The sequence below is a fragment of the Lynx rufus genome, unplaced genomic scaffold, assembly GCF_022079265.1.
Source record: "Lynx rufus isolate CCGP_SWC_20201006 ecotype Redwood Valley unplaced genomic scaffold, mLynRuf1.p SCAF_16, whole genome shotgun sequence".
Classification (NCBI taxonomy): domain Eukaryota; kingdom Metazoa; phylum Chordata; class Mammalia; order Carnivora; family Felidae; genus Lynx; species Lynx rufus.
This window is the reverse complement of record NW_025814830.1, coordinates 4149423-4171526: the sequence shown is the minus strand read 5'-3', so window position 1 is coordinate 4171526 and position 22104 is coordinate 4149423. Positions and strand designations below refer to the sequence as shown.

The 22104-nt window shown below is 55.5% G+C and overlaps 1 protein-coding gene across 6 annotated transcripts in view; it reads left to right on the top strand.

The window, feature by feature from the left end:
• The window catches only part of LOC124510893 (prostate tumor-overexpressed gene 1 protein homolog), a 35966-nt gene that overhangs the window by 1261 nt on the left and 12601 nt on the right, over positions 1-22104 (top strand). For 3 of the 6 annotated variants that reach the window (XR_006961775.1, XM_047077599.1, XM_047077598.1), the window contains exons 4-14: positions 6477-6575; positions 6976-7096; positions 7372-7534; positions 7659-7789; positions 8082-8169; positions 8262-8455; positions 8875-9003; positions 9383-9468; positions 9547-9604; positions 9710-9817; positions 9939-9977. Coding sequence is in view for 5 of the 6 variants with exons in the window: in XM_047077599.1 (XP_046933555.1) it covers positions 6477-6575; positions 6976-7096; positions 7372-7534; positions 7659-7789; positions 8082-8169; positions 8262-8455; positions 8875-9003; positions 9383-9468; positions 9547-9604; positions 9710-9817; positions 9939-9977 (1216 nt within the window). In the remaining variant the exon portion in view is untranslated. Of the gene's footprint in view, positions 1-6476; positions 6576-6975; positions 7097-7371; positions 7535-7658; positions 7790-8081; positions 8170-8261; positions 8456-8874; positions 9004-9382; positions 9469-9546; positions 9605-9709; positions 9818-9938; positions 10128-10508; positions 10581-10712; positions 10932-11237; positions 11419-11892; positions 12026-13756; positions 15594-22104 lie in introns of those variants that run through there. The other 3 variants (XM_047077595.1, XM_047077597.1, XM_047077596.1) reach the window with 3 other exon arrangements.

Below are 22104 nucleotides of genomic sequence, written 5' to 3'. Positions count from 1 at the left end.
CTCCCCACTACCAGCACAGAGCCCGATGTCGGGCTCGAACTCACAAACCGTGAGATCATGACCTGAGCCGAAATCGAGTCAGAAGCCTAACCAACTGAGCCACCCAGAGGGCCCTCTCCTATTTCTCTAAAGGGAAGACGTTAGTGGTACTTGTGTTATTTGCTTATCGTGTTCCTTATTCTCTGTTACGTGACAGAGTATTCCAAAACAGCGGCTTGAAACAATAAATGTTGACTATTTGATGCCATTTCTATAAGTAAGGAATTCAGGAGTGGCTTAGCAGGATAGTTCTGGCTCAGGGTCTGATGAGGTTGCAGTCATCTGCAGGATTGCAGGAGCCATTTCAAGGTGGCTCACTGTGTGGCTGCGGCATGTGCTCCCAAAGTGGCAGCTGGCTTATCTCAGACTGAGCAAACACGACAGAACAAAGAGGAAGCTATGAGGGTTTTTATGATCAAGTTTTGGAAGTCACACAGCATTGCTTTTTGTCACGTTCTGTCCAGTTTAGAAGTCAGTCCCGTTCAGTGAGGGGGAGTGTGAAGGGAGGCGAATGCCAAGGGTATGAATACCAGGAGTGGGGGCCACTGAGGGACCTGGCTACCATGACTTTGTAGGCATTCTCTGGGAATCACATTGACTTGATGACTACTTAAGACAGCACGTGGCACTTAAGTGCTTTGTTAGTTAGTGGTTGCTGTTGTTTCCTGTGTCAGTTTCTTGGTTTGTGAATGGATAACAGTGATCCGTATCTTGGTGCTCCTGGGAGGATCCCAGGAGCTAATCTTTTTATTTTCTTATTTATTTTTTATTTTTGAGAGCGAGAGGGAGAGCGGGGTAGGGGCAGAGAGAGAGGGAGACACAGAATCTGAAGCGGGTTCCAGGCTCTGAGCTGTCAGCACGGAGCCCAACGCAGGGCTCGAACTCAGGAATGGTGAGATCGTGACCTGAGCTGAAGTTGGACGCTTAACCGACCGACCGAGTCCCCCAGGGCGCTCCCCGGAGCTAATCTTCATACCGTGCCTTTGTGCTGCCTGGCCCCAGCTCTGATCTGTAGTTAGAGTTCATTAAAGCGCACTGGCTCGTGGCTGCTGTTCTCTTCACACGTCCGTGCAGGAACTGTTTGCAGGGTGCCTGCTTTGTTCCAGGCCGTGTGTGCTGGACTGGGTGCTGCACGTTCACTGGGAAGTTGACACCCAAGTTTGACCCCTCATGGTCATTGGAGTTAGTGGTCCTGACAGAGCAGCATTTCTCAAGCTCAGTACTGTTGACGCGTTCGGTCAAATCATTCATTGTCCTGCGCCCTGCGGGCTGTTCAGTAGCCTCCCTGGCTTCTAGCCACCAGATGCCAGTAGCCACTTCCCAAGCGGTGACCAAAAAATGTCTCCAGGCATTATCAAATGTCCCCTTGGGTCAGGGTCGGGGGGCAAAATCCACTCCAGCTGAGCACTGCTGAGATAGAATGTGGTGAGGCTTGAATAATGTGACATGGGGGTCCTTGAGGCCCAAGTTCATGTCTGATGTCGCTCAAGTCCCTAGCACCAAGCGCGGGGTCTGGCGCAAAGGAGGTCTAAGGAAAACCGTGCGGAAAGAGTGAATGTGTGAGTGAACGTGCAGAACACGCGTAATGGTCCTTAATGATTCTTCCCGGTGAGCCGTGAGCTGCGGGACTCAACTCAGATGTCCCTTCCCTGATTCTGGCAAGCCGCCAGTTGCTCCCTCCCCTGTCCCGGCCCCACGCCTTTGGACTATGCGTGTCTAGGTCCCTGGTGTTCCCCTGCTTTTTGTTTCCAGCTGGGGCCTGGCACCCAGAAGGCCCCAGGAGACCATGACTGAGTAAATGAATGAGTGAAAGCCATGGAGAAGGTCATCCCCAAGAAACCAAGCCTTCTGGTGGGTGTTTAAGTGTCAGGAAAAGCAGTTAAACCCCCTTATTTAAAACTTTCCGGGGCACCTGGGTGGCTCTGTCGGTTGAGCGTCCGACTTCGGCTCAGGTCACGATCTCACGGTTCGTGAGTTTGAGCCCCGCGTCGGGCTCTGGGCTGATGGCTCGGAGCCTGGAGCCTGCTTCCGATTCTGTGTCTCCCTCTCTCTCTGTCCCTCCCCCGTTCATGCTCTCTCTCTGTCCCAAAAATCAATAAACGTTAAAAAAAAAAAAAAAAAACTTTCCATGGTTGGGCGGGGAGGGGCACCTGGCTCAGTCGAAGAGCATGCGACTCTTGATCTTGGGGTCGTGAGTTCAGGCCCCACGATGTGTGTGGAGACTAGTTAAATAAGTAAAGACTGAAACGTTGAAAAAACCAAATAAATCAATAGATAAATCTTTCCAAAGCATCTGGAAGAGAAGAGGGAAGTAGTTTCTGAGCACATTCAGCACATATCCGTGCCTCGCCCTTAATCATCTTAGAATACACTGTACTTTTAACCAAGTGAAAAAGCTTTGTATGCTGTGCGCTCACTGTGGAGTCCTCCCAGTCAGCTGATAAACATTTTAAGCCATTATCTACCGTTCGCAGCGGTCATTGTTTTACCAAGTCCTATGTAACCATCTCGCTCTGGTTTCTGTGACGTTTCCGGGAGGTCTGGCACAGAGATCACAAAGAGAGTCAGCTGGTTTTGTTCCCACTCGGAGAGGAAATCTTATCTTCTCCCAGAATGTCCGCAACTTAAGTTACAAAGCAGGCGATGTGACTTTTGAAACGTCCTTGCTTTGAGAGGATTTATTTCTGCTGTTCCATTTCCTTTCTTTCAAGAGAGGTGGGTTTCCCCCCTCCTCCTCTGCAGCAAGTGACCCAGAATCCAAAGCAATAGAGGTAGAAAAGAGCCCTGAGCATTTTCTCCCTAGCATCGTGACAGTCTGTTCGTGCATGCCCGCGTTCGTTCATTCATGCAATGGATGTTTGTGGAGCAAACTGTCCTAGGCCGTGAGGAGTTGGGGACATGAGACAGGCCAGGTCCTGGCCCTCCAGGAGGGGGTGTTCACGTGGGGTGAGCAGCTGGGTGGGGCAAGCCTGGCTGCTGTTCGCATTCATTCATTTCGGCCAGTACCTCCAAGGACCTACTACCCCGTGAAAGCGGGCGGTGCAGACTCAGGGTGTCACATCAGCAAGGGGCCTGGGAAGCAGTACAAGTCAGCCCACCCGTGACACCAGGGCACTTGTATTTCATCTGATTTCACGGTTCGCATCGTTGAGGGGCTTGTTTGGAATGAAGGCTCGTCGTAAACCTTATGGTATTCAAAACCTACCTTGCAAGTGGCCAGATTTTATTTCTGCCCCCTCCTCCACCTCCGTTTTCCAGCATTTCTTGATTCCTGGGCAAAACATTCGTTACATTATCTCTCTGAGCTGGTGACAGCTTACACTCAGGAAGGCAAAAAGCAGGTTTTAGAATCTTGAAGTGATTGGCCAATCACGCTTTCCCTCATAAATTACTTTTCAAGTCAAGGCAAAGTTCACGTAACAGAGGTGATTATTCAAAGAAACTTTTTAAATGGGTTATTTATTTTTGAGAGTACGCAAGCGGGGTAGGGGCAGCGAGAAGGGGACAGAGGCTCCTAAGCGGGCTCCATGCTGACAGCGGGGAGCCCGATGTGGGGCTCGAACCCACAAACTGTGAGATCGTGACCGGAGCCGAAGGCAGATACTTAACCGAGCCACCCAGGCGCCCCTGGGTGGCTATCTTAAAGTGAACAATTCAGTGGCATTTCGTAAGTTCACACAGTGCAGCCACCACCTCTGTCTGGTCCCCAAGCATTTCTGTGCCCCTAAAAGGAGCCCTGCACGCGGGGCAGCAGTTGCTCGTATCTCCACCCCCACTGCCTTCTGGCCAGGCCCAGCCCAGGGAACTTTTGGCTCAAAAAGGCCCGTGAAAATAGTGGTTTGATTTATTCAGGAACAGAGAGCAGTGGCAGGTTGGATGTAAGGCTGGTTCATTCATTGGGATCTGCTCCAACTCTGTGGTCTCGAAAGTTCCTTTGCAGAACAGAGTGTCAGTGGTAAGGAAGAGGAGGGCTGGGAGCTGGGCGGGGGTGGGGTGGGGTGGGGTGGGGTAAGGGGCAGTGCAGTGAAGGAAGGCTTCAGGCTCCGAGCACACACGGTGTGGAGGGAGCAGAGGGCAGAAGCCTGAAACTGGAAAGAGAGTCGTGCAAGACCCCGGCTAAGGAGCAGGGGGCTCGAGCTGCCGTGGCTGTCGGCCTGGCTGCTGGTGCACCACTCACTGGTCCAGGAGGCGTTTTCTGAGGCCCTGTGTGTCTTCAGACACCTTGGGCACGTGCTGAGATGGTTCAGGCCACCTGGTCCACGTCACTGAAGGCCGTCCCGGCTCTGGGTGTGCCACGGAGGGAAGCTTTGTCGGTCGCAGTATCCAGTGACGGATATGATTGCGGGGTGGGGCGGCGCTAAAGTCAGGTGGCAGGTGAGTCAGTCTTCCTGGAGGAGGGGATTCTGGGCTGGAGGCGGAGGGGTCATAGGATAGATAAGCAGGGATTTTCCTCCCGGGCCAGAAGAGGGCTGGCATGTGGTCATGGGGCGGTGGGTAGCACGGGCAGAGGACTGGTTATGTGGCAGATTGCGGAGACCAGGGACACGTGAGACATTCTGGAAGACGTACCCACAGAAGGATGGAGCAGGTAGTTGGGCAGAGTCCGGGGCACAGAGGGCCCCGGATGCCCAGATAAGAGCTTGGCTTTATTCTGGCCTTAATGGACATGGTTGGATCGGTAGCTGTTTGTTGTCAATTTTTTTTTTTTTTAATTTTAAGTAAACTATGCCACACATGGAGCTCGAACTCCAGCCCCAAGATCAAGCATTGCATCCTCTACTCATCGAGCCAGCCAGGCCCCCATGGCCATTCAGGGCCCCCCCACCCCATTTTAAAGAGAGAGGGAGAGAGAGCACCTGCGTGCACAGAGGAGGGGCAGAGGGAGAGAAAGAGAATCTTAAGCAGGTTCCACACTCAGTGCAGAGCCCGACACAGGACTCCATCCCATGACCCTGGGATCATGACCTGAACCGAAACCGAGTTGGACTCTCAGGGTCGCCTGGGTGGCTCAATCCGTTTAAGTGTCTACCTCTTGGTTTTGGCTCAGGTCTTGATCTCACAGTTTGTGAGTTCGAGCCCCGAGTTGGGCTCTGTGCTGACAGTGCGGAGCCTGGTTGGGATTCTCTCTGTCTGCCCTCTCTTCTCTCTCTCTCAAAAATAAACATTAAAAAAAAAAAAGAGTCTGACACTCAACTGAGCCATCCAGGTGTCCCCCCGACAATTCGTTTTTAACTCATGTTTTCCAGTGTCTCCCTCATGTCAGACCCGGGGGGCGGGGGGTAAGAGAGGACTCAGACGTGTGCATGTGTGGCCCCAGTGCAGGGGCCACACAATTCAAGGGGACAGAGCCCTCAAAGCTCCCAGAGAGGGGCCCTACCTGCACAAACGTTCCCCGTGGCAGAGTCGGCCTCACAGCCATGTGACCTGAAGAATCGTGACAACAGCCTCACACAGATAGAGGCCTTCCCTATGCCGTGCCCCACGGGGGATGGGCTCTGGTGACCTGTCTCCATGTCAGATGCAAGAGAAACCCGGGCCTGTGTACTCGTTTCCTGGGGCTGCCATAACGAAGCAGTAAAAACGGGTTGGCTTAGAGCCACAGAAAGGTAGTGACCCACAGTTCAGGAGCCAGAAGTCTGCGATCAGGGTTTGGGGCAGGGCCGTGCTCCCTCTGGAGCCTGTAGGGGAAGATCCTTCCTTGCCTCTTCCAGGGTCTGGTGTCCCCAGGCGGTCCTTGGCTTGTGATTGTGTGACTCCCGTCTCCACCTGGCATTCTCCCCCTATTTCTGCGTTGTCTTTCCTCTGAGCATGTCTGTCTCCGTGTCTACATTTCCCTGTTTTGACCGTAAGGACGTGGGTCATACCAGATTAGGGCCCACCCTTGGACCTCAGCGTAGTCTATAACTTCTGTAGACACCCTGTTTCCAAATAAGGGCGCATTCTGAGCTACTGGGGTTAGGATTTCCATATCTCTTGTGGAGGGGGACGGACACAGGTCAGCCTTCGATGCTGGGAGGACCGCGGAGGCCCCCATATTGGGCTGGTGGGGGGCATGGGCTGGGGCCAGGGCTGGCTTTAAAGAGGGAACAGATGGCCCAGAGGGGAGGTGTGTGGGGATGGGGACACAGTACGGGATCATAGGTCTGGTGTCCGGGGCCTTTCCCCGTTCTGTCCTCTGACAGGGCCTCTTGCGAGAGGGCCTCCCTCACAGGAGATGACGGGCGGCCCCTGTCCTCACTCCCTGGGCCCGGCACTGTGTCAGCACCGGGGATAGAGCAGGGGGTGCAAGTGTCCCTGCGTGGTGGAGCGTGGAGAGAATGGCGACACGCAGGTGCAGGCTCTCCAGGTGTGGCCTGGGGGCTGGGAGGTGGCAGCCCTGGGGGCCGCCGGACACCCCCACCCCCTGGGGCTGAGGCTGACGGCCTGGTCTCCTGCAGGTTCATGGGCGGGGGAGGCGAGACCTGCAGCCTCATCGCCGAAGGCCTCAGCACCGCCCTGCAGCTATTCGATGACTTCAAGAAGATGCGGGAGCAGATGTGAGTGTGCCCGGCATGTGGGGTCCACGTGGGGCCCAGGTGTCCCTTTCTACCTGGCTGGGAACTCTGGCTCGTGACTCCGCCCACTGCCTCACCCTGGGGGAGCTGGCGGGGCCCTGAGTGCTGAGCGCTGGGGGTGGCAGGCGGGAGGTGGGAGGCGTCCCCTGGCCCATGGCCGGTCTCAGTGTCCTCACTGGGAAGAGCAGCCTGCCGCGGGTCCGTCCCCTGCTTCCCCCGGCAGCCGGGCAACCTAGAGGGAGTCAGAAACCTCTCTGGCCTCCGTGTTTTCAGCCGTAAAGTGGGGCTTTTACTCCCGACTCGCGGCTCTGCCGGTGCCGGGTCTGTCCCTTCTCAGGGCCCCCGTTCTTCCCGGCTCCACATCTTTCCTTATCCCTGGCAGTGGCCAGACACACCGCGTCTGCCTCCTCATCTGTAACTCGCCCCCTTACCTGCTGCCTGCCGTCGAGAGCACCACGTACTCTGGGTACACGACGGAGAGTCTCGTGCAGAAGATCGGGGAGGTGAGGACTCTTGAGTCTGACGGAGGGGCACAGGCCGGAGTCCCAGAGCTGAGGGAGGAGAGCGCCGGGGCCCGGACTCCTGCGTCAGAGTGGCCAGCTCTGCTGACCCCTTTTGGAAGAGCTATAACCCAGAATGCCCTGGGGCGGCACCTCCAGGTCTCGTGGTCACTGGTCTCGGAGCCCGATGGGAATTTGGGTTTAGGGCCCAGCAGGTGCAGTTACCTGGGAGTTGGCCCCCGGGCCCCCACCCTGACCACTCATCCCTTCTCCTGCAGCAAGGGATCCACTTCTCCATCGTGTCTCCCCGGAAGCTGCCTGCCCTGAGGCTTCTGTTCGAGAAGGCGGCTCCCCCGGCCATGCTGGAGCCGCTGCAGCCACCGACTGATGTGAGCCAGGACCCCCGGCACATGGTGCTGGTGCGGGGGCTGGTGCTGCCGGGTGAGGCCGGGTGCCGGTGGGACGGTGGGGGGCAGCCCCCCACCACGCTCCCTCTGACTTAGATTTCTCTCCCTTCTCTCGAACCCCTTCTCACGGGGCTTGGTCGTCCATCCTTCACTCTCAGTTGGGGGTGGCTCAGCCCCAGGCCCCCTCCAGCCGAAGCAGCCTGTGCCCCTGCCTCCAGCTCCACCCTCAGGCACCTCGCTCTCAGCAGCCCCCCAGCAGCCTCTGCCCCCGGTCCCCCAGCAGTACCAGGTATGGATGTTGCCAGGAAGGGGACATGCTCCTGGGGCCTAGCGGGAGCCCTGGCCTCTCAGGAGAGACCTAGCAGGATGTTGGGGCTTGTGGGGTGATGGGAGTCTCCACGGGGACACCAGGGTGGGTGGGACTCTCGGGCCGGAGAGTCATGTCCCCGTGGCGTGATGGCAGCCGTGAGCTCCTGCCGCGTTGTAGCTGGCGTAACTGTGCCTTGTGGGGGCACGGTGGCATGACCCCGTGGGGCACCAAGACTGGGGTGCGTGGCCCTCATCACCTTCTCCCCACCCAGGTCCCTGGGAACCTGAGCGCAGCTCAGGTGGCTGCCCAGAATGCGGTGGAAGCCGCCAAGAACCAGAAGGCTGGGCTCGGCCCACGCTGTGAGTCCTGGGGCCGGGCTGCGGGGTGGGCTGGGGTCAGCCAGGCCTCTCTGCACAACGGTCCCCACCTCTTCTCTTGGTCTCTCCCACAGTCTCACCCATTAACCCTCTCCAGCAAGCTGCTCCAGGAGTGGGTCCCCCCTTCAGCCAGGCACCGGCCCCACCACTACCCCCGGGGCCCCCTGGCGCCCCCAAGCCACCCCCTGCTTCCCAGGCCAGCCTGGTCTCCACCGTGGCTCCCGGCCCGGGCCTGGCCCCGCCCGCACAACCCGGGGCACCGTCCATGGTAGGTGCTCGCACGCCTGCCCCACTGCCCTGCTCCTTCCAGCCGCTAACAGAGCAGAGGCCGAGCAGCTCGCCTTCCCGAGGAGGGTGTGAGGGCACATGGGTCTTGTTCTGAGTCTTCAGGTTCACGGGGCTTGTGCCACCGATGACCGAGACTGGAAGGTGTGGGGACGGAATCGTGGGTGGGGCTTTGGCTCCTGGAGGGGGAGAGCGGCTGAGGACTCTAAGGGATACCGGAGTCAGGGCATCACGGGCATTCAGTCCTCAAACCCTACAGAGGTTTATGGTCCTAGGGACCATCGAGTCCTTGAGAAAGGAACCTGTGTTCCGTTCTTCCCGCCGGTCTGTCTGTGCCTCCGGTTGTGCCTCCCGAGAGACCCTCTGACCCTACTCTGTTGTCCTCCCTCCCCCCTCTGGCAGGCGGGCACAGTGGCCCCAGGCGGGGTGAGCGGCCCTTCCCCAGCCCAGCTGGGGGCCCCGGCCCTCGGTGGGCAGCAGTCAGTCTCCAACAAACTCCTGGCCTGGAGCGGGGTCCTTGAGTGGCAGGAGGTGAGTAGCACGAGGAGCCAAGTGGCTTTCGTGGCCCGTTAGGACATGGGACTGGGCCGGGGTCCCTATGGGGCCGTAGGACTTGTCCTGAGGAGAGAAGCCTGGGACTTTTCACTCAGGGTTTGGGACTAGGGAGGTAGTGAGAACTGTGTCGCAGGTGAAGAACCAAGAAGTCTTAGGTTCAAGGTCGGGACGGATTCGGGAGATCATGGCGTCCAGAGCTTGTGGGATTGGTGGTCTGGAGGAGGGGCCCAGGGCTCGTGGGACTTACACCAGGGGAGCCCATGTGCTCTGGGGCTCCCAGCCTAGGGCAGGAGACGTTGAGGGGACTGGGGTTCGGGGCCCCTTTCGCCGTAACACGTGCCACTTTTCCGCTCAGAAGCCCAAACCCGCCTCAGTAGATGCCAACACCAAGCTGACGCGGTCGCTGCCGTGCCAGGTCTACGTGAATCACGGCGAGAACTTGTAGGTGCCTGTGGGGGTGGGGGCTGGGTGGCCCGGGGCGTGCGCCACCCTCCTGACACCTCTCCTGTGCGGCCCCAGGAAGACCGAGCAGTGGCCCCAGAAGCTCATCATGCAGCTCATCCCGCAGCAGCTGCTGGTGAGTGGCTCGCGAGAACGCCGCCAGCCCCTGCCCTCGTCCCTTCCCCGCCCCCCGCCGTTCCCTTCCCCACTCAGTGTGCTGGCTGGCCCGTGTCTCCCCCAGACCACCCTGGGCCCTTTGTTCCGGAACTCAAGGATGGTGCAGTTCCATTTCACCAACAAGGACCTGGAATCCCTGAAAGGCCTCTACCGGATCATGGGCAACGGCTTTGTGAGTCCGCGTCTGGGCGGGACCCGGGCACCTGTAGGGCTTCTAGAACCTGGTGGGGCGAGGGGCCGCCTCCTCCTGCTCCTCCTTGTGGGGAGGTGACTGCTTCATCGTCCTCCACCAGGCCGGCTGCGTGCACTTCCCCCACACGGCGCCCTGCGAGGTGCGCGTGCTCATGCTCCTGTACTCGTCCAAGAAGAAGATCTTCATGGGCCTCATCCCCTACGACCAGAGCGGCTTTGTCAACGGCATCCGGCAGGTCATTACCAACCACAAGCAGGTCCAGCAGCAGAAGCTGGAACAGCAGCGCGGGGTGAGTGACCCTGGCCCCCGGCACACCCCCCCCCCCACGGCTGCCTGCCCCCCCTGAGTGTCCGGCCAGACCCCCGGCATCCCTCCTGGGCTCCACTGCCAGTGCCCACTGTTCTCCAAGACACGGCCGCCTGAGTTCAGTTCCATCCCCACGGTTTCATGTCATCTTTGTACCATTTTCCGTGTCTGCGTCAAATCTCTGAGGCCGCCCCCTCTTGGGGACTGGGGAAAGTAAGGTTTAGTTCCCAGACCACCCACTCCCAAAGAACGTTCCTAGCTCCTCACAGGTTCCCCTTCAGGGCTCACAATGCTCCTCCCCACCCCAGATGCGGAACCCCCCACTCCCACCCCCAGTCACTGACCTGCTCCCTGTCCCACACAGATGGGGGCACAGCAGGCACCCCCCGGGCTGGGCCCCATTCTGGAGGACCAGGCGAGACCCTCACAGAATCTGGTGAGGAGAGGGCTGATGGGGTCAGGGCCAGGGAGGGGAGACCCCAAAGGACACTGTCATCTTGACCTGACCTCGGAGGCCAAGGAGTGTGGGGACTCTGCCTCGTCCCTCACCCCCATCTCTTCCCACCAGCTCCAGCTCCGCCCACCACAGCCCCAGCCTCAGGGCACCGTGGGGGCCTCTGCGGCCTCGGGACAGCCCCAGCCCCAGGGTGCTGCCCAGGCCCCCCCGGGTGCCCCCCAAGGCCCTCCTGGAGCAGCCCCTGGCCCCCCCCCTCCTGGACCCATCCTTCGGCCTCAGAACCCTGGGGCCAACCCCCAACTGCGGAGTCTTCTCCTCAACCCACCGCCGGTGAGATTTAGGGGTGGGGGGCAGATGGGAGCCACAGGGCCTGGGCCCTGGACCCTGATGTTTCTGGTCCTTTTGTTTGGGAGGAAGGAGGTTGGCTATGATCAGAGGGTATGAACAGGCCCCAGGCAGGCCGGCTCTTCTGTGTGTCTTACATGGGCTTCTTTTAAGATTCCTTTGAAGAAAGACCACCCCTGACCCTCAACCGCTGGATGAGATGTTCTCTGGGCAACTTCTGTGCTAGAGGCTGTTGGTGGGGTGGGGGGCTCTCTGCTGGGGTCTTCTGAGCCACTTTCTTTGATCTCCCAGCCCCAGACTGGCGTGCCCCCACCCCAAGCCTCCCTCCACCATCTCCAGCCACCAGGGGCTCCTGCACTGCTGCCCCCACCACACCAGGGCCTGGGGCAACCCCAGCTGGGGCCCCCCCTCCTGCACCCACCACCCGCCCAGTCCTGGCCCGCACAGCTTCCCCCAAGAGCTCCATTGCCAGGTAAGGAGGTCCCTGGGGAGGGCAGGGGTCTGGACCAGGTATCCCAGCAGCCCCTGGCTAGAGCCTCAAGACCAAGGGCTCCTGGGAAGTGAAGTCCTGGATTCAAGAATGGAAGCTGGTTCCCCTTGGTTCTTGGGAGGCTCTGAGGGCTTCTGGAGAATACAGCCCAGGGGATCAAGACCTAGTAGGACAAGAGCTCTTTCCGTGATTCCTTTCCTGCGTGTCCTGGGGCTGAAGGGAAGCATAGTCTTAGGGCCAGAGAAGTATTTGGGGGGATGGCCTTGTAAAGGCTCATGGGAATCAGTACACTTGTGCCCTGACGGGGCCAGAAGGTGCCTCTGATGGGTCCCCCTGGGGCTTCCTAGAAAAGTCATTACCTTGGGCTCCTAGAGGAAGAGGGAGGAAGCAGGCCCAGGGCCCTTCAGGGCCCCAGGGACTACTGGGAGATGCAGTCCCTTCCCCACTGCCCCCCAGGTCAGATGCTGCTGAGCGGGGGTCCCCGGGGCCCGGTTCCTCAGCCGGGCCTGCAGCCCAGCGTCATGGAGGACGACATCCTCATGGATCTCATCTGAACCCCCGACACCCAATAAAGTTCCTTTTAACACACGCCCCGGCTCCCGTCACTGACGTCCCCCAGGACTGGGCAGGAGGACACCTGGGGGGAGACCTCTCTGTCCTTGTTCTCGCTTCAGCAGATGTCCCTGAGGTTCTGGGCTGGTGACGCCAGGGCCTCAGCAGTGAGTCAGGCAGTCTGGTGCAGCCTGGCTTGGGGGGGACACGGAGGCAGGCAGGCACAGCTCACAGGACTGCGTGCCCTCGTGGAGGTAGGGCGGGGAGTGTGTGGGCCCAGAAGAGGCCTCTGAGCTGGCCGGGCTCAGCAGTCTTGGGAGAGAAGCAGGAGTCAACGAGGCTGGGGAGGAAGGAGGCCAATGGGGATCGAGGTGCGGGGACAGTGGGAAAGCAGGAGAAAGCTTGGGATGTTCAGAGACACGAGTCCGGCCTGAGGAAGGAAGGGTCTAGAGAGGTGGGCAGGTGCCGGGTTGGGAGGAGGCCCAGGCTCCACGTGGGGTGACTGGAGGTTTGTCCTGGGGACTCAGAAGAGCCACGGGAGGCCACGTGCAGGGAGCAGGCCGGGGTCAGCCCACTGTGAGAAAGGGCCTCTGGGTTGTGGAGTGTGACAGGGCAATCAATACCAGGCCAGGAACGCAGGGAGGAGGCTAGGGTAGTGGCCTCAGGGGGAGAGAGGCCAGTGGAGAGGCTGGGACCGAGTCAGAGGGCCAGCAGGGTGAGTCTGGGGACTGGCACGCCATGTGAAGGAAGTAGGGGTGAAGGGGTGGTGGAGTGGGCTTCTGGCCCGGGGGTGCCGTTAGATGGGGGAACCTCCCTGAGTGAGGGAAGCGGGAGGAACCAGTAGTGAGCGCTGACGGGTCCAGGGAACGTCCAAGGCACAGGTGACGTGTTGGGAGTTCAGGATGTGTTCTTAGGGGACGGTGTATGTTTGATTGTTGAAGCCACAGGAGCGGACAGGGTTACATGTGAGGAGAGGGCCAGCCCCAGGTCCCAGTTAGAGCCTGACCTCCCAGGGCTTTAGGCGGGGTGGACGGTGCCTGTCCCAGAGGGGGAAAGCGTGGCAGGGTACAGGTTTGGAATGTGGCGAGGCAAGAGCCCTAACGAGCGTCCTCAGGCGCCCAGGGACAGACACGATCTGGAGCACGAGGGTGGCCCGGCACGGAGGCAGAGAGTTCACGGCCTGTTGTCAGACTCTAGACTAGCATTGCTCAGAGCGTGGTCCGTGCCTGGACCACCAGCATCCGTGTGGTTTGGGACGCTGGTGAACATCAGATTCCTGGGCCCTGTCCTAGGAGAGAGGTTGCGATCTGGTGGCCCATGGGCCACTCTGCAGATGAGTTTTGTTTGGCCTTCCCTGTGTTAGCATACGTAGCATTTTTTTCCTAACGAGTTAGTTGTAAAAATCGGGATAATTCACAGACACACACACACACACACACACACACACACACACACACACATTCAAACACACACACACACACACACACACACACACACACTCACACACACAATCTACAGCCTTGGCTCCTCTCGACAAGTCAGAAGTTCTGGCACCTCGGGCCCGCCCTCCTGCCTAGCAACAACGGGCTGGAGCTGCCCCCATCAACGGGGCGTGTGCTCTCTGGTTCGCCACAGTCCCCACCACTCCTGTTTGGCTCCCACCGCGAGGCAGAGGGTCATTCGTTGCCTTTGGGCTTGCGCTGTGGTTGTTCCCGGTAGTGATCAGAGGAGAGTGAAACCTTTCTTGTACCCATGTCTCTATCAAAAGTGGCAAAACGAAAGAGAGACCGAGAGGGCCACGTGTTTCGAGAAAAATGGGAGCGAGCCTATTTCTTTGTGGAAGTGAAGAGTATGCCTATGTGCTTAATATGCAAAAAAATCGTATCTGTGTTGAAAGAATACAACCTGAGACGTCATTATGAATCCAAGCACAGTAAGAGCTTCGACCAGTACACGGAACAGACGCGAGACGCGATACTCAATGAACTGAAAAAGGGCCTCAAACGTCAGTAGGGTTTGCTTCAGAAAGAAAGCAGGTCATAGACGTGGCATGGCCGCGAGACGCAGTTCCAGAGTAGCGAGAAAAGAACTTCCCCGGGCATTATAAACTCCACAGACGGCGAGTTTATAAAGGAGCGGGATGACGCATCCCGGACAGAAACACACGCCAGTCGAGACTGTCGCTTCAGCCAAACGGACATTTGTGTCGCACCGTGAGTCGAAGATAAACCAGAGGATTTCCAAGTCCGGTCGCTTGAAAGAGTCCGATCATTTGTGGCCTTTTCTGTCGTCGCTCACGAACTATTACTGCCAGCCGGTTAGCTTTATTTATTTGTGGTGTTGAGGATTTTGACGTGACCGAAGAAGCCTGTGACACGGTGCCGAGGCAGGCCCGGCACTGGGAGCTGAGCTATTTTTTATGTACCGAGAGAAATGACGAGCCTCACATAGACTGGCGAGAATTCCTAAGCGCGGCGGCAGACGGGTGCGGTAACCTAATGACCTGTGTCCCGGGGAGGGGGTGGGCATTGTCAGGACTTCTCAGTCCCAGGGGCAACATCTGGCCAGGACGCAAGCCGGCTCGTTGCCTCAATTGCCAGGAGTCGAGTCGCGTTCAGAAAGTACCCGGAACACACCACGGACGTCCTCGACACGACACCTGACCTTTAACCGTGGGCAGGTTGAATGTGAACTTGATTGATGTATTTTCCAGAAGCACTGTGACCTGGTCGTCACGTGATGGTGTGGAAGGAACCTGAACAGTTGAAATCTGTCCCCTCGGTTCCTTTCCAATAAAGCGAAGGCCACACCCCCTGAGAAGGTCGGTCAAAGACTTCCGGTGGAGGTCACAACCCCTCTGAACACTGTTTCTCTGCAAAGACGTTCACAAACAGCTACTTGAATGTATGATCGTGTTTGCCCCGTCCCGGCAAAGATGGGGAAGCCGTCGGCAAGGAGTATTTTTCCTTTGCCACGGTTGGGTTTCCAGAAGCAAAAGACACGGCCTGGACCGCATTCGCCCAGACTGTGGGCTTCAAGACCAAATTCCCCTAAAGGCTCTCTGCATCCAGACTTTGTGAAAAGGAACTGACACTGCGCGGTTGGCCTTTGCGGGTTGCTGTCGATCGTGTGAATGCAGACCCGAGCAGTTGCTGAACCACAGTGCAATAGGGTGCTGGTTTCCTAGATGTGATTCTGGTGAAGATCACAGCCGTACAACTCTCCCCAGTAGTTGTTTTGAGTCTCTGTGTCTGGAAGTACCCACGCCTGCGAACGGCTGTTTTCCGTTACAAAACTGAATCAAACGAAATACCGTTCCCAGTTCAGGATTCAGGGTTGAATTCTAAACTGCCCGTCCCGTCCCACCGTGACATCCAAAGGCCTGACGTTGACCTCTCGGTGCGGAAGGGATGATGTCGGCCTTTGGCTTCAAATCAAAGGAGCAACAGAAGTAACGAAAGAGAAAATTTTAATAATTAAATATTTCTATTTTTCAATCTGTATTTTTTCAATTTTGAATTTGAAATATGAACGCCAGTATCACACATGTTTGTATTGTGTTCCGTGCATTCGCCATCGTTCAGTAAAGATACAATTTGATGATATTTCTGGCCGTCAACTTTTGTCATGCCTGGCTAGTTCACTCATTTATGTGGCCCGCCTGGCCCCCGTAGGCATTTGAGTTGACCGTCCTGCCCTGGCTCTGCTGAGTGAAATCTGGGGGAGGGAGGGAGGCTGGGAATCGGCCACCTTTGAACGAGCTCCCTGGGTGACTGTCCTGCAGACGAAAGGTGGAGTGGGAGACGCCGGTGGTAGTTGAAGGGCAAGCGGGTGACGTTTCCCAGGCAGCGTGTGTAGCAGGGGCTTTTGAAAACTCAGATGGCTTCAGGGACCAGGCAGGTGATGGAAATGCGTGAAGCGGACGGGTGGAAGACAATAGGGAGTGACGGGGACCGTGGCGAACTTGTCGAGTGCTTGCCCCACCTAACGGCACTCAAATTGCAACCAAAAACACTGTGAGGACCAAACAAAATCCGCTTGTGGGTCTGACGAGGCCACCGGGCCGCCATTTTGCGACCTCTGGAAGAAGGAGAAGACACGGGGACAAGGACAGCCCTGGGACAGAGCCACACGTCAGGTTGGGCAGGGAGCCAGGAGGCAGGAGGACGAGGCGAGTGTCGTGGAAGCGGAGTGTTTCCAGGAGGGCGCGATCGCCACATTGGCCGCAGAGAGACCAGGAGGGAGCAGCCGGCGCTGTTTCCACCTGGGCGAATAGCCCTGCAGGTTGGGGTCTGGGAGAAACTGATTGAAGAGGAACGTTTCCAGTCGCTCGTTTGTCCGTGTCTGGCCAGCGAGGGCCTCTCGACCTCAACACCCGGGGACGCGAGCCAAAGGGACCGTCCTGACGTGTTCACGGGTGCGTGTTCCCCAGGTGAGGCAGAGGAAAGCCCAGGGTTGCTAGAATGTCCCGGGAGAGAACGTTTAGACACCTAGGGCTCACCTGCTCACCTCACGGTCCGTACAGGGAAAGATGGTCGGCTAAGTGCTTAAGCGCCCTAGGACCAGCCAACACCAGTAACGAGTCTTTGGGGAAAGGTTTTCTCTGAGCGCAGGGTAGTATCGAGGCTACTTTGTAGAAGGAAATGGTGGAAAACCTTAGAGTAACAGGGTCTAAACGCCAGCTCATGCACCGATGAGCTCTGTGGCTTTGGCTAGGTCCCCATGCCTCTCTGAGCCTCAGTTTTCCCTTTGTCAAATAGCGGCTTCCCCACAGGATCGAGCATGAGACAGACTCAGCACAGTCCTCCCCACAGGAAAGCTGCTCTTAGCTTCTGTTGTCCTCACTGGCCAAATACGCTTTGTTTTGCTTTTTAGGTTTATTTATTTCTGAGAGAACGCGTGTGCACACGCGTGTGTGCAAGCGGGGGAGGGGCAGAGAGAGAGGAGACAGAGAATCCCAAGCAGACTCCATGCGGTCAGCTCAGGGCCTGATACGGGGCTTGATCTCACGAACCATGAGATCGTGACCCGATCCGAAATCAAGAGTGGGATGCCTGACCGACAGAGCCACCCAGGCGCCCGCAAGTGCACTCTTAAGGCAAGCGTTGTGGGCCGACCTGTTTCTAACGGTGCATGCCAACTTGTCAGAATCACCAGAGCATCTGTGACCGTTGGAACTGGATGAGTGACTAGTTGGAAGCATTTCATTTTTGATCAGTTTGCTTTTGGACCGTTGCATCTAGAGCTGGAAGTAGGAAATTCCCGAGAATTTGCCCGATGGTAGAACATAACTTAAAACAAAAAAAAAAAAAAAAAAAAAAAGGAGGGCAAAACGCTTAAACACCAACACATGAATAGTTGTGAACCTGTCTTGGGCGAGAGAAAATGCCCAGCTGACAGGAAGGAAGACCATGAGAAGAAGGAGACCTTCTAGAAAGGATCTATTTGTCTCAAGGTACACCAAACTCACTAATACATATTTTTCCACCATCTTGGGTTTTTTTTTAATTAACCTTAAAAATATATTGATGCCACACACGATTACAGTTTCATAAAGCTACAAAGGCACTGAAGCGTGTTGCATAAAAAGTTCCCTTTCATACCTCTTCTCCCCTCTCACCCCGAACACACACACTGAGCAAACCACTTTCTTCCCTAGAGGCAGATGTACCAGTTTGGTGTTGGGTTTCCATGCATTGGATCGTAGAGACGTTTATAGTTTCTTAAATGTTTTACATTCGTGGGGTCAGTTTGTCTTGGGTTTGTTTGTTTGTTTGGTTTGGTTTGTTTTTCCAATCAAGTAGTGGCCTTCTGTCCGCATCATTCATGACACTTGGCTCTGTTAAATGGCCAAGTCCGCACGCCATCTGGTCTGTGCACACTGTCGATGTGTGACAACCCCCACCACCCAGTGACTTAAATAGCAAGGATTTGCCTCACAGTTGCCCTGGGTCAGGAATCCAGACACAGCAGAGCCCCTGCCTCCGGTTCAGGGTCTGTCCAGGTTGCGGTCAAGCTGTGGGCCAGGGCTGCGGTCTCATCCGTAGGCTCCACTGGGGAAGGGCCCACTTCCCGGCTCGTTCTGTGCTTGTGGGCGGGTTTCAGTGCCTCACAGGTGAAGGCCTCTTCATAGCGCAGCTCACGGCATGGCTGGCGGCCTCTCTGGAAGTGAGCGAGCACCCAAGATGGAAGGGAAGCCAGCGTCTTTTTGTAACCCAATCGTGGGAGCGATATCCCCATCACTCTTGCCGTGTTTTGTGCGTCGTGACCACTCAGTAGGCCCAGCCCACACTGAAGCATAATAATGAGAATGTGATACCGCGAGGTGGGGGGGGTACGGGGGCCAGGTTTGAAGCTGTTTGCCACACTGTGGGTGGCAGTTGGCTAGCTGTGCAGTTTCACTTAAAAACGCTGCGGAGAATGAGTGTGCACGTACTTTCGTGTCTACTTTTGCTCCCTTGTGCCGGCATTCCTGTGGGAAACGCTCCTAACAGCAAAAGTTCAAAATCGAGTAGTGTGCTGGTTTTCGTTTCTACTTCTTTGACTTTGTAAAAATTGAATTTATTTTTTGTGTTTATAAAACCTCCATATGGTTCACACTTTAAGAGGTTCCAGAGTTAACCCAATGCCTGGTCTCTCCCAGCTCCCCCTGGAGATCAATTACCAATTTTCTAAGATTTTATTTATTTATTTATTTATTTATTTATTTATTTATTTATATTGATTGATTGATTGAGTGTAGGCTCCATGCCCACCATAGGACTTGAACTCATGACCTTGAGATTAGGAGTCACACCAGGTGCCCCTCAATTGCCATGTTTCTTATGTATCCTTTAAAGATCTATACAGGCAGGTGGAAGCAAACAGAAACATTCATTTTCTGGCTCTGCTGTCCAGTGGCAAGCCCGCTTATATTTCTAAAACAGCTTTACTGGGGTGTAATTGATAAACAAAACCTGGCACATATTTAATGTATACACTTTGATGAGTTTGGACATATGCGTACACCCATAAAGTCATTCCTGCAATCAAGATAGACCTCTGTCACCTCCAAAAGTTTCCTTGTGTCCCTTCGTGTGTGTGTGTGTGTGTGTGTGTGTGTGTGTCTATGTGGTAAGGACACTTAACATGAGTCTGCCCTTTTCCTAAACTTCAGTGCCCAGTAGAGGATTGCTAACTGTCAGCAATGTGTCCTACGGCAGATGTCTAGAACTTAGATTTAGCCTATTTTATTCTGTAGATTTCTTTATTCACCTGACAAGGCATCTTGTGGTTTATACCAGGGCAAAAAGCCCTCTGTTCTTTTTCATGGCTCCAGAGTATTTCCTTGTGTGAACGTCACTGTTTTTTATTATGTATTTACTTGTTTATTTATTTTTAAGTTTTTATTTATTTTGAGAGCGTGCAAGCGGGGGAAGGGCAGGGAGAGGGGAGGAATCTGAGGCAGGATCCGTGCTGTCATTGCAGAGCCCAGTGAGGGGCTCGAACTCACGTACTGTGAGGTCATCATGACCTGATCCCAAGTCCAGAGTCAGGCGCTTAACCTACTGAGCCACCCAGGAGCCCCTGAATGCCACCGTGTTTTACACCCCCCATTGTTAGTCATAGAGGATGCTTCTGGACTTTTGGGGTGCCCGCTTTAAACCGAGACAGAACTGCCAAATCGCCCCCTCCAAAAATATCTGCTTTCTCAGTAATTTGCCGGTATAGATCTCACCGCATCAGAAGAGGCGGGGCGGGACACAGTCCTCTCCGTATGAGGAAGAGCTCTCGGAGCGTTTGGAACTGGTGGTGGCTAGAGGCAGGTGTGAGAAGTGCTGTGGTAACAGGGATGGGAAGGCCCCATCTTGAGTTGATAGCCATGGTGTGCCTTGAGCAGGAGGGACAGGAAAGTGAGGCGTTCACGCCTGATGCCCCTCATTTTTTCCATCAAGTGAGTCAAGGGCTTCTGCTGAGGTTAATCAAGAACCCCTCCTCAAGACCACCCCCCTTGGCCTGTCCTCAGCCATGACCTCAGGCTCTGGCCTCCTAATCCTTGGTTTCCCTACCTATAGAGTGAGGACAAGATTGCCAACCTCATGGTGTGAGTTTAAAAAGGAAGTACTAAGTATAGTGTTCAGGAAATATTATCTATCATTATTGCTTTCCCAAGAATGGTATTCTTTTTAAGTTTATTACTTTGAGACAGAGACAGCAGGAGTCGGGGAGGGACAGAGAGGGGGAGAGAGAGAGCGAGCAAGAATCCTAAGCAAGCTCCACACTGTCAGCACAGAGCTTGATGCGGGGCTTGAACTCATGAACTGTGAGATCATGACCTGAGCCGAAACCAAGAGTCAGATGCTTAGCCAACTGAGCCACCAAGGTGCCCCTAGAATGGTGTGTGTGTGTGTGTGTGTGTGTGTGTGTGTGTGTGTGTGTGTGTAATGGTATGTATATGTATATATATACTATATATACTATATATATATATTTTTTTTTTTTTTTAATTAAGTGATCCAGGCTGACATCAGCTCTTGACATCCAATCTGACCCACTCTGCTGTACAGGCTACTGCTGAGCCCCTAGAGGAACCTTCTAGACGTTCTGGTTGACACTGGAGGTCATAAATTTGCAGTTCATGTGTTTGAAAAATATTGATTGGTTGCCTGCTAGAGGCCAGGGCTGTGGCCGTGAAAAGATGGCTGTGGTTCTGCCCTTCCATGGTTGGCAGGAAGTGACCAGGTTGCTTGCTTTGAAGGTTCTCTCGTATCTGTCAGGGGAAGCTCTGATAAGCTGACCTTGAAGGACCCTCGTGAGAAATAACCCCCCGCCACCACCCGGAGTCTAATGTGGATCAAGCTGTTCCCCCTGGTGGCTGTCCTCCAAGAGTGACTCAGGGGTCCCGTTGATTTCATTCAATAGCCAACCCCTCCATTTTGAGGTCCTTGGTCTCCAACAGTGGGGGTAGAGCATGGGCATGGAGAGGACTGGGTGCACAGGCTTTTACCTGCCTGTGACCAGAGGTGGTGCTCGCGACATCGTGGTGCTCACGTTTATGTTTCCCCTGGTGAGGATGAAATCACCCCCATCTACTACGGGGGAAGCTGGGACACGTAGTTTTCTGGTGTGCCCTGAAAGGGAGAATGGGGTGTCAAACACATCACCCCACTTCTGTAGAGGTGTAGAGGCGGAGGGCGTTCTGGGGGTGCCTGAGCATTTGGACGTAGAGAACTCTGTCGGGCTTTTGGGACATCGCTGTGAATAAGTGACACGTGATGGGATGCTTGTCCTTACAAAGCTCCCAAGCTGACGTGGGCCCACAGATAATTAGAAATCATGATGAGAAAGCTTAAGGAAGCTTATATAGAGCCTGAGACGCATGTATCCGGCAGACCGTGTTTTTTTTTTTTTTTAACGTAATTTTGTAATAACAAAACAAACTTCAAGACAGAGATCACTTTGCTCACCTTTTGTTGTATAAGACATTGTTGTTTGTCCATGTTGCCTTTGTGTCCTTGTCTCTGTCACCTACACATCCAACCCGAAGGTACTCCCAATCTGCCGTTTTAGTAAACTCAATCATGTTGGTTAAACAGGATTATTTAAAAAGGACATTCATATGTCAGGATAGACTGGGTTTGGCTGCATGAACAACTTCCAAATTGCAGCGACTTGAAATAACAGAGGTGGGTTTTCTCACTCCTGCTACATAGAGGGTCAGCTTGGTGATGTTGATACATCTGGAACATTGCCAGCAGCACAGGAAAGGCTTAGAGAGCTTTCGTAGTGCGCTGGTAATGAAATGATCGACTGAAGGCACGTGTCATTTTCCTCGTATCTCATTGGCCAGAAGTAGTCACATGACCCCACTCGACCATAATGGGGTCAGCAGGTGCAATCATCTTTTTAGGTTTGCTTGAGAGAGAGAGAGAGAGAGAGAGAGAGAGAGCGCCAGTGTGGGAAGGGCAGGGAGAGAGGGGGACAGAGGATCTGAAGCAGGCTCCGCGCTGACAGCAGGGAGCCCGATGGGGGGCTCGAACTCGCAAAACCGAGAGATCATGACCTGAGCCAGAGATCGACACTTACCCGACTGAACCACCCAGGAGCCCCAACAAGTGCGATCCTTTTCATTGGGGG